A 24527-nucleotide genomic window follows, 5' to 3' on the forward strand; every position below is an offset into this window, starting at 1 on the left:
CGGCGCCTGCCCGGGCGGCGGGCGGGACGCGCCGAGCGGGGCCGGGCCGGCGGAGCGGGCGGCGGCGGCCTGGCGGAGCGGAGAGGAGCGGAGCGGGCCCGGCGGCGGCAGGTACGGCCCGAGCGGGGCGGCGGCGCGGACAAAGGGCAGGCGGGGGAGCGGCGGGCGGCAGCGCGGGCCGGGCCCGCCGGGCCTCGCACCGCCCCGGCCGGGCTGCGCCGGGGGCCGGCCCGCCGGGTCCTCCCGGCCCCCGCCAACGGCGGCGCCCCCCGCCCGGCCCCGCGGCGGAGCGGCCCGGTGCCCTCAGGAGGAGCCGCCCCGGGCGGAGCGGGGGTCCGGCGGGGAAACTCCCCCCCGAGCCGCCCCGCGGCCCCGCCAGGCCGAGGGGCTCTCGCCGCGCGGGGCTCGGGGAGGCGGCGAGGCCGCGCGGTGTGCCCGGGCTCCGGCGAGGAGCAGCCGAGGCCAGGCTGCAGCACGGTGCCAGGCGCGGGCTGCTTGGCCTGGGGCGTCTCCGCTCCCGAGGAGTGCGAGCGGTGGTGCCTAAACCCGTGCGGGACCGGAGAGCCGGGGCAGCGCGGCCAGGACACCTGGAGGTGCGCACCTTGCGCACGGCACGGCTCGCCCAGCCTGGCTGGCGTTCCTGTGGAGCGCCTCACCACCCCCTCTTGAAGAGGTCCTGGCATTTTCTTCCCCGCTGGCGAGCTCCTGGGCCTCTCATGCATAACTGTGTGTATTATCTCCCCAAGTCTTTTGGTTTTACCTCTACCACCGCACAGGCAGGCTATCCCCTGCAGATGGGGTCACCCTGATGCCCAGCGGCACAGAAGCCACACCAGCTTGGGCGACCTTTGGCATCACTTGGAAGACTTTGCTTCCCATCCAGGCTGGTGCTCCCTCCCAGCACTGCAGTCATATCCCAGCACCGGGACTCTTGCATCTCGTGATCGAAGCCAGCTGCTGCCACAGCACACCGTGGGGATGGTTGTCTTCCCACTAACGGTGCTTGCAGGGTTGGGAAACCGGCGCCTTGCAGTGCCCCTTTGTCACCGGCAGCCTTGGAACAGCAGCTCTTCCTGCAGCAAAGCAGCACCTTTGTTACTCACATCTCAACAGTGGTTTTTACTGGGCTGGGCTGGTGAAGATGGGGAGGTGAGCAGCCCTGTGCCTGCTCCCTTCAGCTGCACATGGGGACACAGCTGAGGAAGCTGTCCTTTTCCAAATAAAACAAGCAGGACAAATTCAATAGGAAATAAGTTCCTCTCTTCTGAGTGAACTTGCCGTGGGTGGAGAAGAAGGAAATTAAACAATAGAAAAAACGTGCGGAGCTTGATATGGAAGGAAAATAAACCCCAATGCTGGTGCCCTCTGGCAAAATGGCCGAGCATCTTCGCTTTCCCTGTGTCAGTTTTCATTTTGGGCAAGGACAGTGAAGGCAAAGCTCATGTTTCCCAGTGCCCCTCCAGGCCTGGGGCATCCATGTGTGGGTATGGAGGAGCCAGGACCACCCCATGCCACCCATTACGGTCACCTCACCCAGCCCCAGTACATGCCATGACACCCCATCAGCTGTAGCTACCCAGATTTGCCCCTTCCAACCTGGAGCTGCTGGCATAGGACACTGGTGCTGGTGGGGAAGCTCACACACGCAAAGCCCTTCCCGCTTCCTGTGCCTTTGGGAAGCTGGTCGGTCTGATATGATTTCGTTTGGATGGGTTTGGAAAATCCATGCCACCAGCATACCGACTTTTCCTGACAGGTTGTTTTGGGTTTTTCCCCCCTTCCTGTGTTTCTCTGACAGTACTGTTAGAACAGGACATATTTAATACACTGTTGGTGGTAATTTAAACTGAAGGAAGATGACACCTCATAAGTCAAAACCCAGGCTGGAATGAAGAGGGAATGATTAATACTTTCTTCAATAGTGTGTCATGGTGAAGTATGGCACGGTCGAGTGTGTCCCTGCTGTAGAGTGTCACCATCAGCACCTGCTTTTATAAGCAGGTTTGATTTTGGGATATTTCTGAGTGCTGAGTGATGGAGGGCTGTGGTCCCACCAAGTTTCCCATCTTGGCCAGCTTCTGACTGCGTGCTGGAGATGGAGCTGCTCTCTTGGCTCTTTGTACTCTGGGGCAGAGTCATGGATGGTTTTGCTTAAAAGGTTTTTTTTTTGTGTGTGTAATTCTGCCTTCTAGATGTACCTTAATGAGTTGTGGTTTTATTTTTGGCTGTTGAGGTAGAGCTTGCCAGAATAAGGTTAGGACTCCAGACAAGAAAAGCAAGATACTAAGTTTCTATGTCTTGTATTTGCTTCGTGGCCTCAGAGGACCGGGGCTTCCAGTCTGTCTCACTGATGTTTCCAACCCTTCCAACTTCAGGAACTTGTGACATCCCTTGACTTCCCTGTGTGTTTTAGGCTGAGGTGGTGGCATTGCTTTGTGCCATGTCACATGTATGCTGGTGGTATTGGAACTTTACAGAGGGGCGGGAGGACCTGGGTGGAGGGAAAATGGGATGCTGCTTCCTTGGAGACCATCCTGCTTGCCTTGGGGGCTGTGCCCGGTCTGCAGGTGCCAGTGGGAGCTGGTGCCCCCTGTGCCCACTCTGTCCGCAGGTGTGGAGGAGCAGGACAGCCCTTGTGCTGACCCCTGGAAGGGCTGGATGAGTCACACCCTGCAGACACGGAGAGATGGTGGCCTGAGCTTATGATTCATTTGTTTTCTGCAAAAGCCACCAGCTGTAATGGCAGAGCTTGCAGAAGGCTAATCAATATCAAGCTGTAAATCCCATATGTGACTGTGGCTGGCAGCGGGGGGCTGCACCTGGGGGCACCTTGGTTCCCATATCCTCCCCAAAACCAGCAGGACCTTGCTGCAGCCTTTTGCCCCCAAAATGGGACAGGATCCTCTGCACTATCTTCAGGTGGCACAAGCCTTCCTAAAGGGGTCAAGTGATTCCTAAATGGGAGGTATCCCAAGAGGAGCTGCCCTGGTATTTATGTGTGGGCATGTCCTGAGCTCAGCCCTGCTACTGGTCTGGTCAGAGCAGTGGAATTGGAGATTGTCTTGGAGAGGTCAAGACTCTTTTCTAGGACCTCTGTCCTGTTGTCCTGCTTCTGCCAGGGAACCCAAAATATCTTGGAATTTACATTCACTGATGTAAAGCAGGGAAGAAGTGTCTCCTATCTCTGAGCTTGGGCATGTTGAGGGTTGGATGTACGGTGAGGATGTCCAGCTCAGCTCCCTCTGCCACACGGGGAGATGTCTCACCCCAAAGCTCTGGGTATGCTTAGGAAGGATGGCAGTCCCTAGAATGTTGCTGCTCCTCAAGGAGCCTGCTGCCCTCCTGGCTCTGCTTCCCATGTCTTGGCAAAACCCAGATTCAAGGCTACAAGCAGTAGCCTTTTAGCTTGTCAGCACCCCACCAAGTATTCCCCTTCCTTCCCAACACTGTCTGCATCTTCACAGCCTTGTACAGCCCTGCAGCCCCAGGGCTTGGAGCTCTTAAAGAAAGGGGATGCATTAAAAAGTTAACCACAGTTCTGAAGTATGGCTGTGAGTGCTATCAATGCCTGGACACATGGCTCAGGCCATTTTCAGTCTCCTCCATCGGCCTTGATCCATCCCTTGCTGTGCTGGTGCACTGCTGGTCTCACGGATTTGCGTCAGAGAGTGGGATTGAGGCCAGGAGGGAAGGAGTTGGTGCAGGTGGGGCATGACAGGTTGGTTCCTCAAGCATTTTCTTGCCTTGGAGCCCCTGCAGAGGAGAAGGAGAGGACAGGACTGATGCTAGAGCAGAAACCAAACCAAAGCAATGTACTTTCTCTGGACATGCCATTATGTTCCTGCAGGCTCAGACCTGGATCTGAAAATAGGAGAGGCAGAAGGCAGCTCAGATGCCAGCAGCTGTGCTTGTTGGGGGCAAGTGTGGCCTTTGCCAGTGCTGTTCTAAAGGCTGAAAACAAAACAAATCTTGCAAGTGTCCCCTGTGCCTGTTCCTGCTCCCTGTATTTTCCCTGGGCTGCTGAGCCTTGCAGCCTCTGGTACATTTTAAGGGTGACAAAGTTTACATGCAGAGGTAATGTCTTTTATTAGCCTAACTAATACCTTTAGGAAAAACCAGATGCGCTCTTGGGCCTGAGAAATGCCTGCGCGGCCAAAATGTGTCGCTTTTTCCAACTGTGTCCATTGGTCTAATAAAAGATCTGACCTCCAGCCTGTCCCGGCCATGACCTTGGAGCATGCTGGCCCTGAAGCGTCCTGCCTGTGCGTCAGTGTGTGCTGCCCAGCCCTTCCCAAAGGACCTGCCACCCCGGGAGCCATGGAGGAGCACACCCACGTCACACAGGGCTGCTCTGACCTCCAGTTCAACACTGGCTGCCAGCACCTGGCCCTGCGGGTGCTTTGGGCTCCTGACAGACTGCAGGGAATTGGAGGTCAGAGGCAGCTCAGCAAAGCACTGGGGCACCAGGCAGGATGGATGTGGTCTGACAGGAGCATCCCGGGGAGCCCCCAGGAGGAGGGAGCAGCTCCATCCTTGCAGGGATTTCTCTGGAATGTGGGCACTGGCAGGGGGGTCGGTTGCTGTGTGTGAGCTGGTTCATGCTGTGGTTTTATGGATTCTGCTTTGCAAAAGTGCTGGTTTGGGGCCAGGTTAGCCCTCGCAGGGTAGCCTGTGCTCCCCAGAACAGCTGGCAGGATGTCTCTGCTCTCTACCAACTTGGGAAGCTGTCAAGAAAAGGGAGCAGCTGGCCCATCCTGTGGGGCTGGCAGTGCTGCTGTGGCTGAGCACAGGGAATCGCTGCTGCCTCAAGGCTCTCTGAGATCCAGTGTCACCCTCACACTCATGGCAGGACCAGCATCTCTGCAGGAAAAGTCCGACCAAGACAAGTGTCAGAGGCAGCAAAAGATGGCATCGAGGGGATTTCAGTCCATGTTTTTTGGGTAGGAGTCCTCATGCGACCCGCTTGTGAGAGGGCAGGCTGCCACTCCAGTGAAATATAGAAATGCGTGTGAGATTATTTTCCCCTCATCCTTTTCCTTTTTAAAATACTTGGGATTCAGACCCTGATTATCCAGAAAGGCTCTTGGGTGCTTGGAAAGCCACAGGAACCGACACGGCACATTTTGAAGCAGGAAAACCCAATTCATTGAGTGGATTTTTTTCCCCCTGCAAACCCATTTAAAATTCATAGAGAGTTTTGTCGGTAAGAACCTGTTTCAATTAACAGACAAAAGAAACTCTCCTCGTTAAGCGCCTCTTTCAATTAAGGTTTGGGAGAATTCCCTAAGCTCTGCTCCGACTGTTCCCAAGGATTCAAGGACAAAAAATCCTCCTGACGAGGAGTCACCTGTGAAGGGCTTCAGCTTTTTTTTTGGGGGGGGGGGGGGGCTGCAGTGGCACAACCCAAACCATAAGCTGGCTGTGGGGTGTTGGGGTGTTTTGATGGGATGGTGTTGGGGATCATCAGTGCTGAGGGATCAGCTGCCCAACCCCAGTGTCCCTGGGGCATAGGAAAACTAATGACTGCTGCTAATTGCTGGCCTAGTTTGTGGAGGAGACTGATTTCATGTGGGTATTGGGAGATGGTGAGGTGCTCTTCCAGATCAGGATGCTGAGGACAAGGAGGGTGGGATCCTGGGTGCCTCAGGATCAGAAATGGGGTGACCTCTGCAGAGGATTCCTCTACAGCCTCACTGATGGGGCTGGGGTTGGAGAACGGGGTGGGAGATGGGAATTAGCAGGAACAGGACCTTGGGATGTGGGTTTGAGATGTGGGGTTTGCTAGAAACCCACCAGTTTGGCTTACTAGCTGCTCTGCATGAAAAGTTTTAATCATAGGCTTCCAGAAACCTAACCCAGTTTTTAGGGATTTAGATTTTTTTTTAAAAAATTTAAAGTTTTTTCTCCCCTAAAAATTCATCATATACATGTCACACACACTGAACCTTGCTTTTTCATCCCTCTGCAGGCAATGAGCTGTTCTTATGATTGTTTTTTTGAAGAAAACCTGAGAAAAACATGACTTTTATCTTTTGCACTAAAACTGAAGTGCTAACAGGGCTTTGTGGGTGAAAAAATGCCTCTTCCAGGAGCTGGACACTTTGACTAAAAATAAATTTTTAAAAGTGAAAATTCTTAACCACTTTGACTGGTCTCATTGCTCATACTGGTTTCTTTCCCCCAGGAACAGGAAGGTGGTGGGCAGGCAAAGCCAGAGGTTTATTTCCAGAGCAGAGTGAGGTGTCAAGGGAAGCTTGATTTAGCAATCCAGGTGAATGCTCCAACTGCTCTTTTCTGACCAGGCTCTATAAATCAGCTCTTAACAAAAAAAGAGCTGAGAAAAAGGGAGGATTTTCCTGCTGAAGTCCTCCTGGGGTGGAAATTCTCCAGACCTTATAAATCATGGCTGAGTTTTCCTGATACTCCCTTGTGTTTGGTCTGTGCATGGAGGGGAGCGCTGAGCAGGTGGGTTTGCAGTGGGAGCAGCACCAGGGGCTGCCTGTCACTGCCTGTCTCAGGGTCAGCTGCTGGGGCTGCCCGTGTCCATTTTTAACTTGGCACCTCGTGGGCACTGGTGGGAGGCTGGTGTCCTCAGGAAAGGAGCACTGGGATTGTCCCTCTCCCAGAGCAGGGTGTTTTTCTCCCTGGTAGATTATAACTACTGTTTGCAAAGCACTTAAGCAGCCTGTGTAATCTACTACTAAGATACTCCTTATCTGGCATTACAAAGCCTCTGGCAAGTGGGTGACTGGGACAAGCTCCTTTCTGCTCCTCTGTGTCCTTCTCTGTGTTTTCCCCTCTCTGTCTGCTCCACATGCCTCTCCCCTGCCCAGACACCCAGGCTTTGCAGCTTGGCAAGAGGCAAATGGATGTTCCTACAGCTGTCCAAGTCTCTTGGGCCCATCCTAAAGGCTCATCCAGACTGTCAGGACATGGGGATCACCAGGAAAAAACTCTGGGTTTTGCAGAGGCTGAAGTTTTTATGCTGAGTTTCTCTTCCTGTGCTGCTATGGCTTCATCTCCTGTGGCCCAGGGATTGTGCCCCAGCTCCAGGAGCATCCTGGTGGGATCATCACACCACCATGCACCACAGTAGAGGAGATAATCTCCTGCTTGTACCTTCTTTTGATCAGCGGGTCCAGCTGTGGCTGGGGAGGGAGGAGGTAGGGACAGGGACAGACAGTGGTCCTTCACACCCTGAGATACTCTTTTCCCTTGCCAATGCTTTCAGCTGTCTGCAGATATTTCCAGTCATAGCTGGGATCACTGTCATTTAGAGCTGATAAAGGCTGTGGTGCAGAGGTGGGTGTTTAAAGGCCATTTTTTCATGCCAGTTACTTTTTCATTTTCAAAGCAACCTCCCCTGTCTTAAGCTTGCAGTTGTCTCTTGAATAATGTGATGGCATTAATCTCCTCTCTAAGGACGTGCTTAGCTCAGTGGTTTTAGATCTGTAGCCCTCTAAATATTACCAGTGAGTGAAGGGGATTCCCTCTAGAGGGAACTTAAACCTATTAATAATAATTTGTCTGCCTTTTGTGCATCTTTTACAGGTAGTGCTGGTTCCCAGGGCTGCAGGGCACCACTTGGTGGTTGTTGGGGATGCTGGTGAGGGTGCCTGAGGTGTGGGGGAGACAGAAGGTGGGGTTGGATGAGCACTATCCACGTGCTTGGGGCCTGAGTCCCAGCCTGGCCAAATTTAGACCTTCCAGGAGCCTTTTGCTTTCAAGTGGGAGGTACAGCAGATGTGTAGGTGGGGCTGATCCATCCACATTCCCTGCAGTGGTCAGAGAGGGGAAGGGAAGTGTTGGAGCAAGCAGGAGTGATTGCAAATCGCTGAGCTGTGCAATGCAATTTAGCATCCTGTCTCTAAATCCTCCTCCATCCATGCTTAACCCCCAGGGCTGGCTTGCCTGGAGAAGTGGAGCTGGCATGGTGGTGAGGAGGTGATTACTCAGCAGTGGTGGGTCTGTCCCTGCAGTGATGAGGAGTGAGAAGCAGGGATGCCCACCCAAAGGGCGCCAGCAGGAGAGAAGCAGGGTGACCCATCTGGCTGTGATGTTTAGGATGTGTGTTCATCTCTGTGGGTTGAATGTTGGAGATTTGGGAGCTACGAGAATTGGAGACTGAGGTTCTTGCACAAAATCTTGGAGTGTCTTCTGCATGACAGTGGATGACTGCTCCTCCCTTCCACCCTTTCCAAAGTGGTACCAGGGAAATGTGTGTGCTGTTTCTTTGCTCTGTCACACCCGGGATTTTGAGCTCACCTCTTGTTTCTGAGCCATGGGCTTGGGACAGTTGATTTATCCAACAGATGGGACTTGTGAACTGCCTAATCTTCACTGCTTGCACCTGCAGCCAGACCTATTCCACCCCCAATAAATCAAACCCTGCTGTGATTGTCTTTTGGGATCACTGACCCTTCCCCATCCTCTGGATCTGTTTGCACTTCCTTGCTTATATTCAATCCTTCCATTGCATCCCTGCAAAATCTCACTAGTATTTAAAGGAAGAGTGCTGTAAGCCGCTAATGGAGATGGTTTCGTTCCCTCTCATCCCTTCTGGTGCCTCCCTGACTTTCTGGGGTGCAGTGGTTCCCCAGACAGCATTTGTGGAAAATAACTCTGGGCAGGGGGAAACCACCAGCCCCAAACTGCACCAGGGGGTGTGTTTTGAAAAGCTTTTCAAACATTTTTCCCTTCCTCCTGCAGCTCTCTTAGATTTCAAAAGTAAAGGGCTTCCCTGTGCCCTGGTTGCGCTCCCTGCCTGTCCTGGGGTCGGATCCGGCTCCGCAGGGCGCTCCGGGCTCCCGGCCACGCCGGGAAGCTGCTTGGATGCTGATTGTGTTTGTCAGGGCAGCTGGATTAAGAGCACAGTGGCTAAGCCTCCTCACTGAGCCTACTCTCTAGAGGAGTCTGTGCCAGGGCATTGCTCAGAGACCCTCGAGAAAAGAGCATTTTCAGGGCTCTTTCTCCCGGGCTCCTTGGTGTGCAGCTGTGGCTGAGCACCTGCCCAGTGATGGGAGCCTGCCAGCACCGATTTTGGGGGCCTGAGGTCTGTGTGTGAGACTCAGGCTGGCATTTCCAGCTGGTGCCTTTTAAATAATCACTATGGTTTTAAAAGGCACCTTAGCAGCATCTAAAAATCAGGTTAAAAGGAAGTTTGACCCCGGCTGTCACCTTGCCAGCTCTTGTGGTTTTTTAATTTTACCATCTTGTTTCCGTTTTTGTTTTAGAAAAGCTGTTGGTCTCAAGGACTTGTTTTGTGCTTTTGGGCATGAACCTGCTTCCTTCTCTGGCTATCAGCTCTCCCACCACTGCCGGGGCAGTGCAGGGGTTTGCTGGGCAGGATGCAGCACCCACTTGCACGGGGAAAGCCCTGGGCAGGAGCATCCCCACCTGCAGCATCCCCCAAAGCCCTTGGCATCCTCCCCATGGAGGGTTTGCTCTGGCAGTGAACCGGCAGAGCAGGATTCCTGCTGCTTCCTGCCACACTGGCAGTGCTTGGGGCGGGATGCTGCCCATCCATCCCGGCCCCAGCTCACACCTGGCTGCTCCGTGGTCCAACGCTGGCCCCCTGCCTGGGCAGGCCTTGACGTGGCAGCCTGGGGAGACTCAGCCAGAGTCTGGCCCGAGATGCTGTCTCCAAAGCCTGGTCATTAAGTACTGGTAATTAAAAGCTCTTAGGAGAGAATGGACTAATGAAGCGCCCTTGAAAATGGCAGGTGATGTAGATGCAGAGCCCTCTTCCCTGTCTCATGGAGGGTGGAGCAAGGATGGACACACAGTCCTGTCCATCAGCTGCTGGCTCTGGCACTTGGCATCAAACCCACTGCTGCCATTTACCCCTTTCACTGTGGGAATGCAGTTGCCAGCACCTGCTGCTCCTGGCAGATGGAAGAAATGGAGAGGGAGTGGGTGCTGGATAATGCATTCCCAGCTCTCTGCATCCCTAGGCAGGGAGATACAGGGAAGCCTCCCTCAGCACAAGCACATCCCTAAAATCAACAGACCTAGAGAGGTGCCCTGTCCCAAAACTCCAGCAGGGCTGTTGTCTCAGGGATGCTGGAGGGGCAGAAGGAGTGATGTGGAACAGACAAGACACACCTCAGGGGGGGCTAAGGAGAAAAGGTGCATCTCTCTTGGTCGTGCCTGGAGATCATCCATGTGCACAAAGATAAATCACAAATCAGTAAACCCAGGTGTTCCACCATGCCCAGCACAGCCAACAAGGGGAGGTTGTTGGTGTGTCCTGGAGATGGTGAAGGAGGAGACAGTGATGGAGGCTGGCAGAGTCCTGGCTGCCAGCAGCACCTACAGGGTCCTGGCTGAAGCAGTGCCATGTTGGCAGGGTTGGGAAGCACTGCCTGGAGCAGGAGTTGCTGCTGGGAAGGGCAGGGATGACAGGATTACCCTGCCAAGCCCCAGCCTATAATCCATAGTGCCGCTCAGCCAGCCACGTTTAATCCTGTTAGGAGCCCGGCTGGTGTTAGCAGCGAGGGTGCTCAGCCACGATGCTGGCAGGGCACGGGGAGCTCTCCCTGGGGGGAGCAGGGACTCCTGCCCTTGTCCCCAACACTGGTATTGAGTCTGAGGTCAGTGATGTGAGTCACTTCTTTTTCTTAAACACATTGGCCTCATCAGTCTGTCCCCTAGTTGGCTTCACCTTCTGGCAAACAGTGCTTATTGTTTCTTTTTTCAAACGAGCCTTTCACAGGGAAGACAGAAATACTCCCAAGGTCCCTTTGGCTCCACGTGGACACTCCTGCATTCCCATCTCAGTGACCTTGGCTGGCGGCTCCCGGCTTGGCCTTGAGCCACCCAGCTGGCAGGGTCCCCATGTCCCTCCCGTGTCCCTCCCTGCCAGCCGAGCTGGGCCGTGGGGCTCAGACCACCCCTCGTTCTCCTCGGCAGAGTGCAGCTCCTGCTGGGCACGGGGAAGAAAGGGGCTGCTTCTCCAGCTGCTTGAGGTACCAGAGATTCACAGGGGGCTGGGGGCTCCCTTCCACAGCACCTGGTGATGCACCTGCACTCCAGGCGCACCCACAGCTGGGATCCCCTGGCACGGCTGCGCGCCGCGCTCTGCTGCATCCCCGGTGCCACAGCATTCTTGTGGCAAGCCCTGGCACGCCGGCGAGCTTGTGAGGACTGTGCTGGGGCTGTCAGGCTGGCAGAAATAACAGCGGCAGGTTGGCACTGTCCCTGCCCTCTCATCCCACCTCTGTCTCTCCCAGGGTGCCGTGTGGAGCCGGGGAAGCAGGGATCCGCCATGCCCACGTTCCCACCGCGATCTGCGCCGAGGCCGCCCGCCGCCCCCTCGCCCCGCTGAGGCCATGGAGCTGCTGCTGCTGCTGCTGCTGCCATCACCACGGGAATTTTGGCTCGGCGAGGGGACTCTTGGTGCCTCTGCCATGGTGACATGAAGCAGACGGCGAGGGACGTCGGACTGCTGGAGGGGAGAGAGCCTGCACAGGCAGCCTGCTAATATTTTAATTTATTAGTAGTTTTCAATTTGATTTTACCTGATTTTCTTGTTAGTTGGTTGCTTGCTTCTACCCCTCCCCGGGGCTTTTGAGGGGAGGGGGCGGGCAGGGGAGAGGGACCCCACCTCACCCAGCGGATGCAAGGATGACTGTGCTGGCCAGGGCCCGGCGGGGTATCTGGCAGCTCTCTCCGCAGGTGGTGTTGCTCCTGCTCTTTGCCTTCTGCCTGCTCAGTGTTTTCGTCTCTGCTTATTATTTATATGGGTGGAAAAGGGGCTTGGAGCCCTCTGGGGACGTGGCGGCGCCGGACTGTGACGAGCCCAAGGTGGCCCCTTCCCGCTTGCTGCCGCTGAAGACCCTCAAGGTGGCCGACTCCTCCCGCACGGACCCCTTGGTGCTGGTCTTCGTGGAGAGCCTCTACTCCCAGCTGGGCCAGGAGATTGTGGCCATTTTGGAGTCGAGTCGCTTCAAATACAGGACAGAGATTGCCCCGGGGAAGGGGGACATGCCCACTCTGACCGACAAGGACCGGGGACGCTTTGCGCTCATCATCTACGAGAACATCCTCAAGTATGTCAACCTGGATGCCTGGAACCGGGAGCTGCTGGACAAGTACTGCGTGGAGTATGGCGTGGGCATCATCGGCTTTTTCAAGGTAAGGGGGTACCTGGGGCAAGCCAAGATCCAGATGTGAGCCCTGGTGTCCTGCTGCCCCACTGAGATTTTACTCTCCCCATGCTTTCTATAAGCAGCGTGAGTTGGTGTGGGACACAGGCTTCTAGCAGAGGGCACCGTCTTAGCTCTGTCCCTTTGGAAGGGCTGTGTGGCCTTTGGAGATTCTGAGGCAAAAAAAGCCCACTTCTGAGATTAGTCCAGCTGCTTTTAGGACTTGTTTTCCAGCAGTGACCCTTGCTGGGGTTTGCCAAAAGCATGAACAGATATTTTGCTCAGCAGCCCTTCTCCTGCCCAGGGCTCCTAGCCTTGGGGCACTTTGCACATAGGACATTGAGCAGGACTGAGTGTGTGAGGGGGATGGGAGCACCCCATCCTCCAGAGAGGGAGAGCCCAGAACCTGGATCTCAAGGGGTGGTGAGCTGCTGCCTCTGTTGCCATGGCTGTTGGTGTTCCTTGTGAGGCCCTGACTTGTCCCCAGTGTCCCATCTCCTGTAGCTCCCATTTTCCCCATGCAGGCCAATGAGAACAGCCTTCTGAGTGCCCAGCTGAAGGGCTTCCCACTCTTCCTCCACTCCAACCTGGCGCTGAAGGACTGCAGCATCAACCCCAAGTCGCCCCTGCTCTACATCACACGGCCCAGTGAGGTGGAGAAGGGTGTGCTCCCCGGGGAGGACTGGACCGTCTTCCAGTCCAACCACTCCACCTACGAGCCCGTCCTCCTGGCCAAGACCAAGTCAGCTGAGTCCATCCCGCACATGAGCGTGGATGCTGCGCTGCACACCACTGTGATGCAGGACCTGGGCCTCCACGATGGCATTCAGAGGGTGCTTTTTGGCAACAACCTCAACTTCTGGCTGCACAAGTTGGTCTTTGTGGACTCTGTCTCCTTCCTGACGGGCAAGAGGTTGTCTCTGCCCCTTGACCGCTACATCCTGGTGGACATCGATGACATCTTTGTGGGCAAGGAGGGCACACGCATGAAGGTGGAAGATGTCAAGGTGTGTCTGTGCTCTCCTGGCTGGGTGGGCAGGGCTGGACACTTGTGCTTGCTCAGGGATGCTCCAGAGATGAATTTCCTGCCCTCAGAGTCTCCCATGTCCCTCTGAGAGCGCTTTGCAGAGGGGCAGGGACATTGGTGCTTGCCCTGATGTGGCAGCTATCCCTGAGGCCACATGCTGAGGACACCTTGCTTTCTCTCCCCTTCTCCCAGGCACTGTTCGACACACAGAACGAGCTGCGCACCCACATCCCGAACTTCACCTTCAACCTGGGATACTCAGGGAAATTCTTCCACACAGGTGAGGAGGGCAAGGGCACCACTTATCCTGTGGGTGCTGTACAGCTGGTGCTGGGGCACCACTTGGTGCTCAGAGGGGGTGCTGTCAGGGCTGTAGGAGAGTCCACAGACAACCCACCCTATTCTTCCATCCCTTGGCCACCAAGAAGGGCTGGCCCTCCCCCTGCCCCAGCTGCTCACACAGCTCTCTGTGCTCAGTGGTGACAGCAAATGTCATGCCACAGGTACTGATGCTGAGGATGAGGGTGATGACCTGCTGCTGTCCTACGTGAAGGAGTTCTGGTGGTTCCCCCACATGTGGAGCCACATGCAGCCTCACCTCTTCCACAACCAGTCGGTTCTCGCCGAGCAGATGACCTTAAACAAGAAATTTGCTGTCGTGAGTAAGATGCTTCTGGTGGGGTTGCTTGTGATGAGGGGAGGATGGTAGAAGAGGAGCAAAGAAGATTCCCAGGGAATGGCCCTGCTTGCTGGAGCAGAGGGACCTGGTCATGTCCCCCATGTTGCAGCCATGTGGGTAAATCCATTTGTGCTCTAGTACCTAGAGCTAGAGGATTTATCTGCAGCAGCCAACTTGTTGCTGTGGCAGTGAGCTGCCCCAGTGGCTGTTCAAGGGGAGACTCTGTGTCCTGCAGCCGTGCTCATCTGGTCTGGCCCAGCCCCGTGGGGATGCAGAGGTGCAGCCCAGGGGGATGCTCAGCCTGGCACGGTGTGAGTCTGTGCTGGGTGGTGATGAGGGATCCTGGAGCCGTGGCTGTGCTGTTGGAAACTCCCTCTACAGGCTGAACTGTCAGGGACATATTTGGTTGTAAAGGCAGGCTCTGACCTTCAGCTTGGTCTTGTGCTGTCCTTTATGTGGCACTGACACAGCTCATGCTGTGATTGACTGACAGCTGTCTTGAGTCCAAACTGGTAAAGCCAGACCTATTAATCCTGGTTCCTTTGGCCTAAGAGAAGCATCTTCAACCTAACTTGAATTGTGCTTAATTAGAGAGAGACCAGGCCTTTCCTACTTAGGATGGGCAGTGTTCCAGCTCAGAATTTCCCAGCTTTTTTCTAGCTACTGATACAAACCAATCTGCAGACCTATATAGCTGTATCTCCGCATGCTTCACACAACAGCTTGCCTGTGGCTGTTCTGTGGGTGACATGAGGATGGTCTGAATGAAGCAGAGGACTGGGTGTCCACCCAGCATGGCTGCTCCTGGGCTGCCTTGTGTAGAAACAGCCAGGCTTAGGAGAGGATGCAGAGGCACAGCCTTGCCCTGCTTGCTCTGCAGAGGCACAACTAGACAGTTTGTAGCTGGGAACGGAGAGGGATTGGTTTGTGATTTCGGGATCTCCACAGTCAGCCGTTCCACACTCTCTTCTCTGCAGGAGCATGGCATCCCCACTGACATGGGGTACGCTGTGGCCCCCCACCACTCGGGCGTGTACCCTGTGCACGTGCAGCTGTACGAGGCCTGGAAGCAGGTTTGGTCCATCAGGGTGACGAGCACGGAGGAATATCCACACCTGAAACCCGCTCGCTACCGCCGCGGCTTCATCCACAACGGCATCATGGTGAGTGCTGGGCTTTGTCTCTGGGCTTTCTCTTCTCCTGCCTCCCCCACCTAAACCAGAACTTCGGGATGTGGTTTCTGTGCAGCTCCAGTTTGAGGGGGTTGTTCCCCCTTGCTCATCCTGCATGGGTGAAGCTTGTTTTAGGACAGTTTTTGGCGTTTCCATCTGTCCACGTCCTTCTCTTCTGTGTATGGATTAAAGTCAAGAGTGCTGAGGGGCAGTGGAACTGGTCCTGGCCTCCGAGGGGCTGAGGTCAGATTCCCCCTTTTTGTTGGGAAGGAAAGGAGACCCAGCTCTCAAAGCCTGGAGGAGGCCATGTGGCCATTTCATTGCCCTGGCTCTTCCACCTGTTCCATCCATATCTTTTGTCCTGCCCCAGGTACTCCCCCGGCAAACCTGCGGCCTGTTCACACACACCATTTTCTACAATGAATACCCTGGTGGCTCCAGTGAGCTGGACAAAATCATCAACGGGGGTGAACTATTCCTGACTGTCCTCCTGAACCCTGTAAGTACTGCCCAGGGAGAGACAGACAGGCGTCTTGCAGAGCTGTCCTGGCAGTGCTGCAGGAGATGTCCCCAGTGTCCTCAGCCAGGGCGGGGCTGTTTGTGGGATGGCTGCTGGGTGAGGCTCCACTAACCCCTGCTCTGTCCTCTTGGCTTCAGATCAGCATCTTCATGACCCATCTGTCCAACTACGGCAACGACCGCCTGGGCTTGTACACCTTCAAGCACCTGGTCCGCTTCCTCAACTCCTGGACCAACTTGAAGCTGCAGACATTGCCCCCCGTGCAGCTGGCACAGAAATACTTCCAGATCTTTTCAGAGGAGAAGGACCCACTGTGGCAGGTACCCCTGTGCCTATAATAGGGGAAGTGACCCTTTTCATTGTGCTGGGAGAGGGTACTGGGGTATAGCTGGTCCTGCTTTGAGCCTCAGGCAGCTTCCAGGCTGGGTTTCTTTCTGGTTCCCTGGGTAAGCCATGGCTTTTCACCTCTCGCTGGTTCTGCAGGCAGTGCCAGAGAGGGGTTTGTCCTGTAGACCCGGAGATAAGCCTGGTCTGTGTCCTGCCTGCTGAGCAGGGTGGTCTCTTCTGTGTTTGCTCTGGCTGGAGGGGCTGGGCAGTGGTCAGGTCCCATCCAGGCTGCTCTGTCTCTGATACTCACACTGTGTTTCAGGATCCCTGTGAAGACAAACGACACAAGGACATTTGGTCCAAAGAAAAGACCTGTGACCGATTCCCAAAGCTTCTCATCATTGGGCCTCAAAAAACAGGTGCTTCCCTTCACCTTCAGTTCTGTGAGCATGCTGGGAGGCTTGACAGGACCCCCCAAAGAGCCTCTGTCAGCCCTCCTGCTCTGAAGCAGAGCTTGGAGGGAGGTTTGGCCTGTGTCAACTCCCTCTTTCTGTCTGTCCAAAGGAACGACTGCCCTTTATCTCTTCCTGGGGATGCACCCGGACCTGAGCAGCAACTACCCCAGCTCAGAGACCTTTGAGGAGATACAGTTCTTCAATGGACACAACTATCACAAGGGCATTGACTGGTGGGTCTCTGCATTGTGGGGACTGTGCTGGGAGTGCCCATAACTCCCTTCTGAGTGTCTGAGATGTCACCTGTGAGGGCGGTGCTGGGGCCATCTTGTGGTGCCTGTCTGCCAGCCTCACACTGTGCCTCCCCCAGGTACATGGAATTCTTCCCCATCCCCTCCAACACCACCTCTGACTTCTACTTTGAGAAAAGTGCCAACTACTTTGACTCTGAAGTGGCTCCCCGGCGAGCTGCAGCCCTGCTGTCCAAGGCCAAAATCATCACCATCCTCATCAACCCTGCAGATCGAGCCTACTCCTGGTATCAGGTCAGCCTCTGCCTCTCCCCTGGGTTGGGCATCCTGTGGGACAGTGGGCTTGGTTTGGGACATGGGGTGACTGTGGATGCCGTGCCAGCTGGCTGAACGTGATGCGTGAGGATGTGTTGTGGTGTCCTGGGAGCCACTGCACCTCGTGGGCAGCCCAGGATTTGGGTTACCCTGGGGACAAACCTGCCTTGCTCCTGCCTGACAGCACCAGCGAGCTCACGATGACCTGGTTGCCCTGAAGTACACCTTCCACGAGGTGATCACGGCGGGGCCCGAGGCCGCCCCGAAGCTGCGGGCGCTGCAGAGCCGCTGCCTGGTGCCCGGCTGGTACGCCACCCACATCGAGCGCTGGCTCAGCAGCTACCACGCCAACCAGGTAGGATGGCAGCACCCCAGCCCTACCTGGCAGCCCTCACCCAAGCAAGGGTGTGGGGGAAAGAGATCTTGGATCCAAGGTCTGTTCCTGTGGGAGCTGTTTTTCTTACAAGTAAAGTACTTGGAGAAGGGGCAGAGGGGAGGTGCTGTGCAAGAAGGGGACCTGGTGGTGGATAACACACAAAGATGGCCTTGTGTGGGTTGTCACAGCAGGGTTCAAAGGGAGTGGGGGCAGAAGGCTCTGGGTGGCTCTGCAGGGTCACCCAACACTCACCCTCACTCTTGGCCACAGACCCCTGGGGCTGCCCTGTCTGGTGTCACCATGGCATCGAACAGGACAAAAATAGCAGGTGAAGCTGCCCATAGTTCAAGCTGTCTGCAGGGAAAATGGGAGCTGGATGCCAGCCCTGCTGTGAGCCACACAGTGCAGCACTGCTGGAGAGTATGGGATCAATCCCTGAATGATTTTTCCACTGTTGATTAACCTTATAAAGTCTTATTAGTTGCCTGCTGCTAGTGTAATTGCTGTGTTGCAATCCCAGCTGCCTGTGGGTTGGGTAGCCCTGAGCAGAAGCTCTGATGTTGTCCTGGGTAGGTCCTGGCCCTTACTTTAGTTGTATTTCATTTTCCAACATCCAATGTAAGGGAGCACCAGGGCACATTGGTATTTAGCAGGTGTCCTTGTGCAGGCTGGGGGCAGATTTGGCTCCTAGGTGACCAAAGGTTTGGTAAATGTGTCCTCTTGCCTCAGGAGAGCAGGGCTGGGAGCCAGTGACACCTCACCCCTCTTGCTCCCTGCAGATCCTGGTGCTGGATGGCAAGCTGCTCCGAACAGAACCCGCCAAGGTGATGGAGACAGTCCAGAAATTCCTCGGCGTGACCAACTTCATCGATTATCACAAGACCCTGGCGTGAGTCCTTCCCTCAGCTTCTCCTTCCTCCACCCTGCCATTGCTCCCACGCAGTGTGTTGTCCTGGGGATGCCCAGCACTGTCCCAGAGCAGCCCCCAGCCCTGGGCCTCACCACAGAGCTGCTGTTGAATTTGGTGAGGCTGAGCTTTCACCTGAGACTTACCCAGACACTACAGTGAGGTCACTCCAGGCAGCCCAAGAGTAGCCCAAGGCTCCTGGAGCAGATTTCAGGAGTGCATTTGTGACACAGATGGTGGTATTGAGCCCTCCATCTCCTCATAAATGCTTGAGAGCAGCTGCTGGCTGTGTGGCACTTCTGCAGGTGTCACCTTGCTCTGAGCTTTCCATTAAACCCCACTGTGGGATGCCTCCAGAGCTCCTAGAGAAATAATAACTTACCTCTGCCAGGGCTTGCCTATGTATGTGTCCACCAAGGTGCTATGGGGCACTTGAGGGCATCCAGGGGCAAAAGTGCCACAGAACATGGTAATTAAACCCAGGTAGACTCTGTGCTCCCTCAACAGGGCAATGAATGAGCCTTGGTGGACTGCTTATTGCACAGCTGCAGGGGGAACCTGTTGTACCGGGGGGTTGATGACAAGGTGTTAGCTGGGTTGTGGATTCCAGAGGTGGAGAAGTGCCCTGTGCAGGCTGGACAGCAGTGGGACCTGCTGGACAGGATGTCCATGGGAAGGTGTGAGGAGAATAAGAGGGCTGAGGCAGAGCTCTCACTTTGCAGGTTTGATCCAAAGAAAGGATTCTGGTGCCAGCTTCTGGATGGAGGGAAAACAAAATGCTTGGGAAAGAGCAAAGGGAGGAAGTACCCTGAGATGGATTCAGATGTGAGTATGCAGAAAGCCTCCTGGGCTGGTGCTGAGCAGGGCTGTGCTGGGGTGGTGATCCCCAGGCTGGTCCCCCTGACACTCCTCTTTGCTCTCCCCTTGCAGTCACGCTCCTTCCTGCGGGACTATTACAGGGACCATAACATAGAGCTCTCCAAGCTCCTGTACAAAATGGGGCAGACGTTGCCCACCTGGCTGCGGGAGGAGCTGCAGAGCACCAGGTAGCTGCTGCTGCCCCCCCCAGCAATACCTGAGCGGGGCTGACCCTGTGCCAGCAGGACCTTCTCAGCAATACCTGGCCTTGGAGGGGACCCCAGGAGCACACAGCATCACTGGAGGCTTGGAGGGGATCCCCAGGAGCATATGGCTGCACCAGAGGCTTGGAGAGGACCCCCAGGAGCACAGGGCTCCACTGGAGGCTGTCTGAGCAGTGATCCGACTCTGCAATCGCTGTGCTCCCACCTCTCTGCCTGTCCCACACCTGTATCTCTTTCATTTTATTTTTCCTTTTTAATTCCTCGTCCCTTCCCACCCTGCTCTGGCATAGGGAAGTGGCACAAATTCCCCCTTTCTCTGCTCAAAATGGGTTCCAACTGCCTTGGGCCTGAGGGCAGCACCAGAGCTGGTCCGAGGGTGAGGAGCTGTTCTGGGTGCTCTGGTGCTGACTTTGCTGAGCTGGAGCAGAGGGATGGAGCTGGTGGAGGCCCAAAGAACAGAGGAAAACAGACCCACTCCTGCCATCAGCCCCATGGCAGGAAACAGGAGAGTTTGCTGGATTCCCCCAGCACCTACTTGGAAAAGCTGACAACAAGGTGGATTTTTTTTTCAAAGACTGGGGCACCATTTGTTTTGTCATCTCTGTCATCATATTCCAGCTCCTCAACCTCTGGCTCCCCTCCATGGGCAGTGTGGTGGGAATGTGGCCGAGCAGGAGAAGGGGCTGGCAGGCTGGTCTGGGCATACTGGTCCCAGTATGCTCATGACCCCCAAGCCCTTCCTGCACTCTTGTACACATGTGGTGTTTCCTGTGGTAAAGCCAAGTGGTGCCCAGCACACCCTGGCATGGAGGAGAGCTCAAGGACAGAACAGACATTGGGATAACGGCAATCAGAAGAATGCTGAGAACTTCAAACCTCTTGAATATTAAAAACAAAAGTATTTTAATAATGTTGGGTTTTACGGGGAGGAGGGGGGAGGGGGTTTAATTTGGTTCCCATTTTGCAGGGAGGTGTTTTTCTTCAGTGCCAGAATTTGTACCTAAACCCCGAGGGTTTTACATGGTCTCTGTGGTGGTTAGACGTGGCATGGACAAAGGTCAGTGGGGAAACGGGACAATTTCCCAGTGGGAGACACATCTTTGTGCCAGTGGTGCCGTACAGAGCTGCAGCCTCTCCCACGCCCTGGGGCTGTTGGCAGAGGAGACTGAGCCGTCACGGGTTTACCAAACCCGGGATAAGCGCCCACATTTCCCCCTGGATGGAGCTGCCCCGCGGGATGTGGGATGGTTTCACGGCAGGGATGGATGTGGCAATGCCCAGCAGGGCCAGGGCAGTGGGGTGAATGTTTCACTCCCCACGTGAGGGGCCCCGCTGGCAGCAGCGTTCCCACCTGGATGTTCCACAGGAGCCACATGTGGGGCCATGGGGGCTGTGCTGGAGGAGGCTCCCAAGCACTGGTTTAAGGTCCTGTTGAACCAACTGCTAATAAATGGGGGGGCTCTGGTTTTATTTGCTGTTGTTGCCTGTGTCTCTCCTCGCTGGCATGACCCTGGGGGTCCTGGCTGCCTTTGGGCCCGTCTTTGGGGGGTTTAGGAAGGGGTGTGTGGGGCAGCTCTCCATGCACGAGGTGGCAGCAGCTCTCCAGTGCTGATCCATGCACACTGCACAGCGCCCACAGCCTCGTCCTGCTCCCGGGACAGCATCCAGCACCGACTGCCTTAGCGCTGGGGAGGGACTGGGGGGTCCCTGCTTACCTTCTGCCCCCTGCCCCATCGTCCATTCCCCGCCTGTCTGCTGCCTCCCCACTGCCTTCTGCTGCCCGGCCCTGCGGAGCGCTGCAGGAAACCAAGACGGAGCCTAATTAATCCCAGCCGGGTTTGTTTGAACCTGTCGGAGTGACAAATGATGTGTGGTGCCGAAGGAGCCTCCGGATGGAGGAGGGGGCGCTGGAGGGGGAGATCTGGGGGGAAGGATGGAGCTGCTTGCCCAGAAGAGGAGGCTGCTAATTCCCGGCCGTGCTGGAGCACATCCTGGCCGTGCACCCGCCACCGTTCCCTTCCTCGTGTCCCCAAGCCCAGGAAGAAGCAGTGTCAGGGGCTGGCCTCCAGTCCCAGATGATGTGCAAGGAAACCTCCATCTGTCCCAGGTGGATCCAGCTGGTGCTCAAGCTTCGTCCTGAATTAATTGTTTGTTAATTAAAAGGATCATAAGCACAGTTCAGCCCCATGCCATGGCCATGGGGTGCCTGGGAGGATGAAAAGGTCTCTGTCCTCCCACAGCCACAGGAGAGCCCTGTGTGAGGGAGGATCTGTTCCCCTTGCCTGTCACCCACCTTGGCACCTGTGATGTTTACTAGCTTCTGCCAAAAATGTGCAAAGTTGGCAAAATTCTTTCTGGGCTGAGCAAGGGCCAGAGGCTGGACAGCTGCAGCCAGCAGGGCAGGAGCAGTGGGACCCCAAAGCATCCCTGCTTGGGGCTCCAACCCTCACTGCCCCTGGGCTGCAGGGCTTGCTGGGCTGTCCCTGCTGCAGCCTTGTCCTGCAGCCTCCTAGCAGAGACCCCGAGGCAGCCCCTGCCCCGCTCTGAGCTTCCATGAGCTGCATGGGGCAGTGGGTGGCAGTCAGCAGCTTCCTGGGATTCCCAGAGGAGCAGTTGAGGATGACCCTGGCAGCCCCAGCCTGCAGGCAGGACCACAGTGGCCATGGTGAGGGCTGGCTTTCCAGCCCACAAGCTGCTGTGGGGTTGGGTCCATCCCTGATGGCTGCGTTCTGTACCTTGATTCATCCTGCAGCATGCCCTGACACGTCCCGTATCCTCGTCCTGACACATCCCATCTCCATGCCCCAACATGTCCTGTATCCTCCTGGCTGTTGGGGATGTGCCAGTGAATCCCTGCTGGAAATGTCTGCAGGAGGGATATGGAGCCCAGCTGTGCCTGGGCTGCTCTTCCCATGGGGTCAGGGAGTGCTGGTCAGGCCACAGCCCACCCAGCTGCCAGGAGGGAGGTGGGCAGCAGGGATGCAGGGAAGGAATGATGCTGGCAGCAGGATGCAGGGAAGGAATGATGCTGGCAGCAGGAATCCAGGGAAGGAATGATGCTGGCAGCAGGGATGCAGAGAAGGAATGATGCTGGCAGCAGGGATGCAGGGAAGGAATGATGCTGGCAGCAGGGATGCAGGGAAGGAATGATGCTGGCAGCAGGGTGCAGGGCTCACCTGGCTGGGCACAGGGCTGGAGGCTGCTGGCCACAGGCAGTGGGGTAACTCATGGGCATGTGCCACTGAATGCAGCGACCTGTGGTCCCCTAAACCCTTCCCTTGTCCCCAGCACAGCTGTACAGACCAGGCTGGATCCCACCCCTGGGTGCCTCAGTTATGTAAGAAGCCCGGCCCGGGGAAGGAGGGGTTGGAGAGGGGTTTTGCCAGGGAAGGAGGTGGCACTGGCAGCAGTTGGGATGCAGGTACACCCCAGGCAGCTCCTCCTGCCTGCTGCCAGCAGTGCCCTGGCTCCTTGGGACTTGGGGTGCAAACCCCTGCAGAGGGATATTGTGCCTTCCATCATCTGGTGAGCAGAGTGGGCCTGGGGCCAAGAGTGAAAACTCTTGGATGACTCGAAAGCCTCCCCTGTGTTGGCTGCCCAAAGCAGATGGAGGTGGGGGTGCTCAGCAGTTTATGGGTGGGATGGGTTCCTCCTCCATTCACTCTGTGCTGTCCCCAGCCTTCACAGCCTGCTGAGCCTCGACATTTAAATTAAGCTTTACAATGAGACAGAGAAATCAGAATTATTTCAATCAATGTCTGTACCACGGGTTTAGGTTGAAGGAATCTCGTTGTCACTCCCCCATCTCTGTAACCACCTCCCATCTCTGCTCCTCCAGAGAGGCACACAGAAGGGCCAGAGCCCAGCAAGCACCGACCTGTCCAAGACCTTGGCTCTGAAATACATGGAGGGGTCAGGACAGGCCATGGAAACTGCTCTCACAGGGAGAAGCAGGCTGTGTTTGCACCCTATCAATAACAGAGATCCCTGACCATGGAGGAGCGCCCTGATCCCTGAGAAAGGTGTCCCCAGCCCAGGTGAGGGTAAAAGCAGATATTGCAAATATTTCATATTGTGGCAGGACTGTGAACACAGCAATGGCTTTGCCTTCTTCCACAGCCCTTTGATTCAAGCTGGAGGCCTCCCAGGGGATCTTGTCACGGACAGGGATTGACAGAGGTGCTGCTGGTGAGGCTCTAGCTGTGGTCATGCTCCTGCTGGGATGATGGGACCCTCATGGAAGGTCAGATTTGGGGCAGTGGAAAGCCTCCTGAGGCCCCATGTGGTGTCACACAGTGCTGTGTGCTGGGAGGGGACTGTGGCCATGCCAGGCCCCGCTGGAGAGCTGTGTCCCTTTGCATCCCCCCACGGCTGCTGGGATGTGACCTTGGCTCTGCAGCCCTGACACTGCTGCATCCTTGTCATGGGACCTGTGACTGGAGGGGGATGATGCCTAGGAGGGGGGCACAGTGCAAGTCAGCAAGTCCTTGAATAAATGCCATGTAAAATATTTCTTTTAATGCCTCTCATGATTTTGAAGTGACATATTTACGCTTTATGATAAAACAAGACCAAATCCCAGTGTCTGAAAAAGTCAATGTATTCCTGTAACATGTTCATCTACCCTGTGACTACAAAGCTCATATAAATGGTTTTGTAGATCTACATTTTCCTGTAAAGATTTATAGTTCTTGTTTCAAAGATATTAATGTATAGAATGTCTCCTATACATGCAAAGATATTTATATATAAGGTATTTACAATGCCTAAGACTGTAAACACAAATTGCCCATTTAAATGTCGCAGCCCAAATCAGAAAATGCTGGGGATGCAAAATAGACTTGAAATGTCAAAGGACAGATGACTAAAAGATGTTTCTTCCATCTGGGAAAATTCTTAGAACCAATTTCCATTAATCCCAGCTTTCCGGTGCTGCAGTTAACCCCGTTCTGTGAGTGCTGTTTCTGCAGAGATGTGGTGATGGGCAGCTGGGCCCCTCCAGCCCCCAGAGCTGCTGGGCTGCTGCCCCCCTCAGCACTGCCCTCATGCCAGCCCTGCAGCTCCCCTCCTTGCCCACCTGCCAGCCCCTCAGCCTGCATCCCCCTGCCCTCCTGCAAGGCGCCTTTGTCCCTTCCCCTGCTGCTATTGAAACCAGCTGGGAGCAGCTCTGAGCCTGGCGGGAGCAGGGGCTGCCTCCAGGGCTCTGCAGACAGGCAGGCCGGGGGTTGTTCCCCCAGAGGGGTTGCAGGGGCACAGGGGGATGAACTGAG

General features: G+C 55.6%; 1 protein-coding gene across 1 annotated transcript; it reads left to right on the forward strand.

Moving 5' to 3' along the window:
• Window positions 1–20727, forward strand: NDST1 (N-deacetylase and N-sulfotransferase 1). Its single transcript, XM_030283814.4, has 15 exons — window positions 1–111; window positions 11232–12135; window positions 12671–13153; window positions 13366–13453; window positions 13677–13831; window positions 14830–15015; window positions 15395–15523; window positions 15682–15864; window positions 16194–16290; window positions 16436–16559; window positions 16697–16871; window positions 17077–17247; window positions 18048–18157; window positions 18898–19000; window positions 19106–20727. The coding sequence occupies exons 2-15, from the start codon at window positions 11626–11628 to the stop codon at window positions 19223–19225; spliced, it is 2634 nt and encodes an 877-aa protein (XP_030139674.3). The 5' UTR covers window positions 1–111; window positions 11232–11625; the 3' UTR covers window positions 19226–20727.
• The last annotated feature ends 3800 nt before the right edge of the window (window positions 20728–24527 follow it).

The sequence above is a fragment of the Taeniopygia guttata genome, chromosome 13 (genome assembly GCF_048771995.1).
Source record: "Taeniopygia guttata chromosome 13, bTaeGut7.mat, whole genome shotgun sequence".
In the NCBI taxonomy this organism is placed as follows: Eukaryota; Metazoa; Chordata; class Aves; order Passeriformes; family Estrildidae; genus Taeniopygia; species Taeniopygia guttata.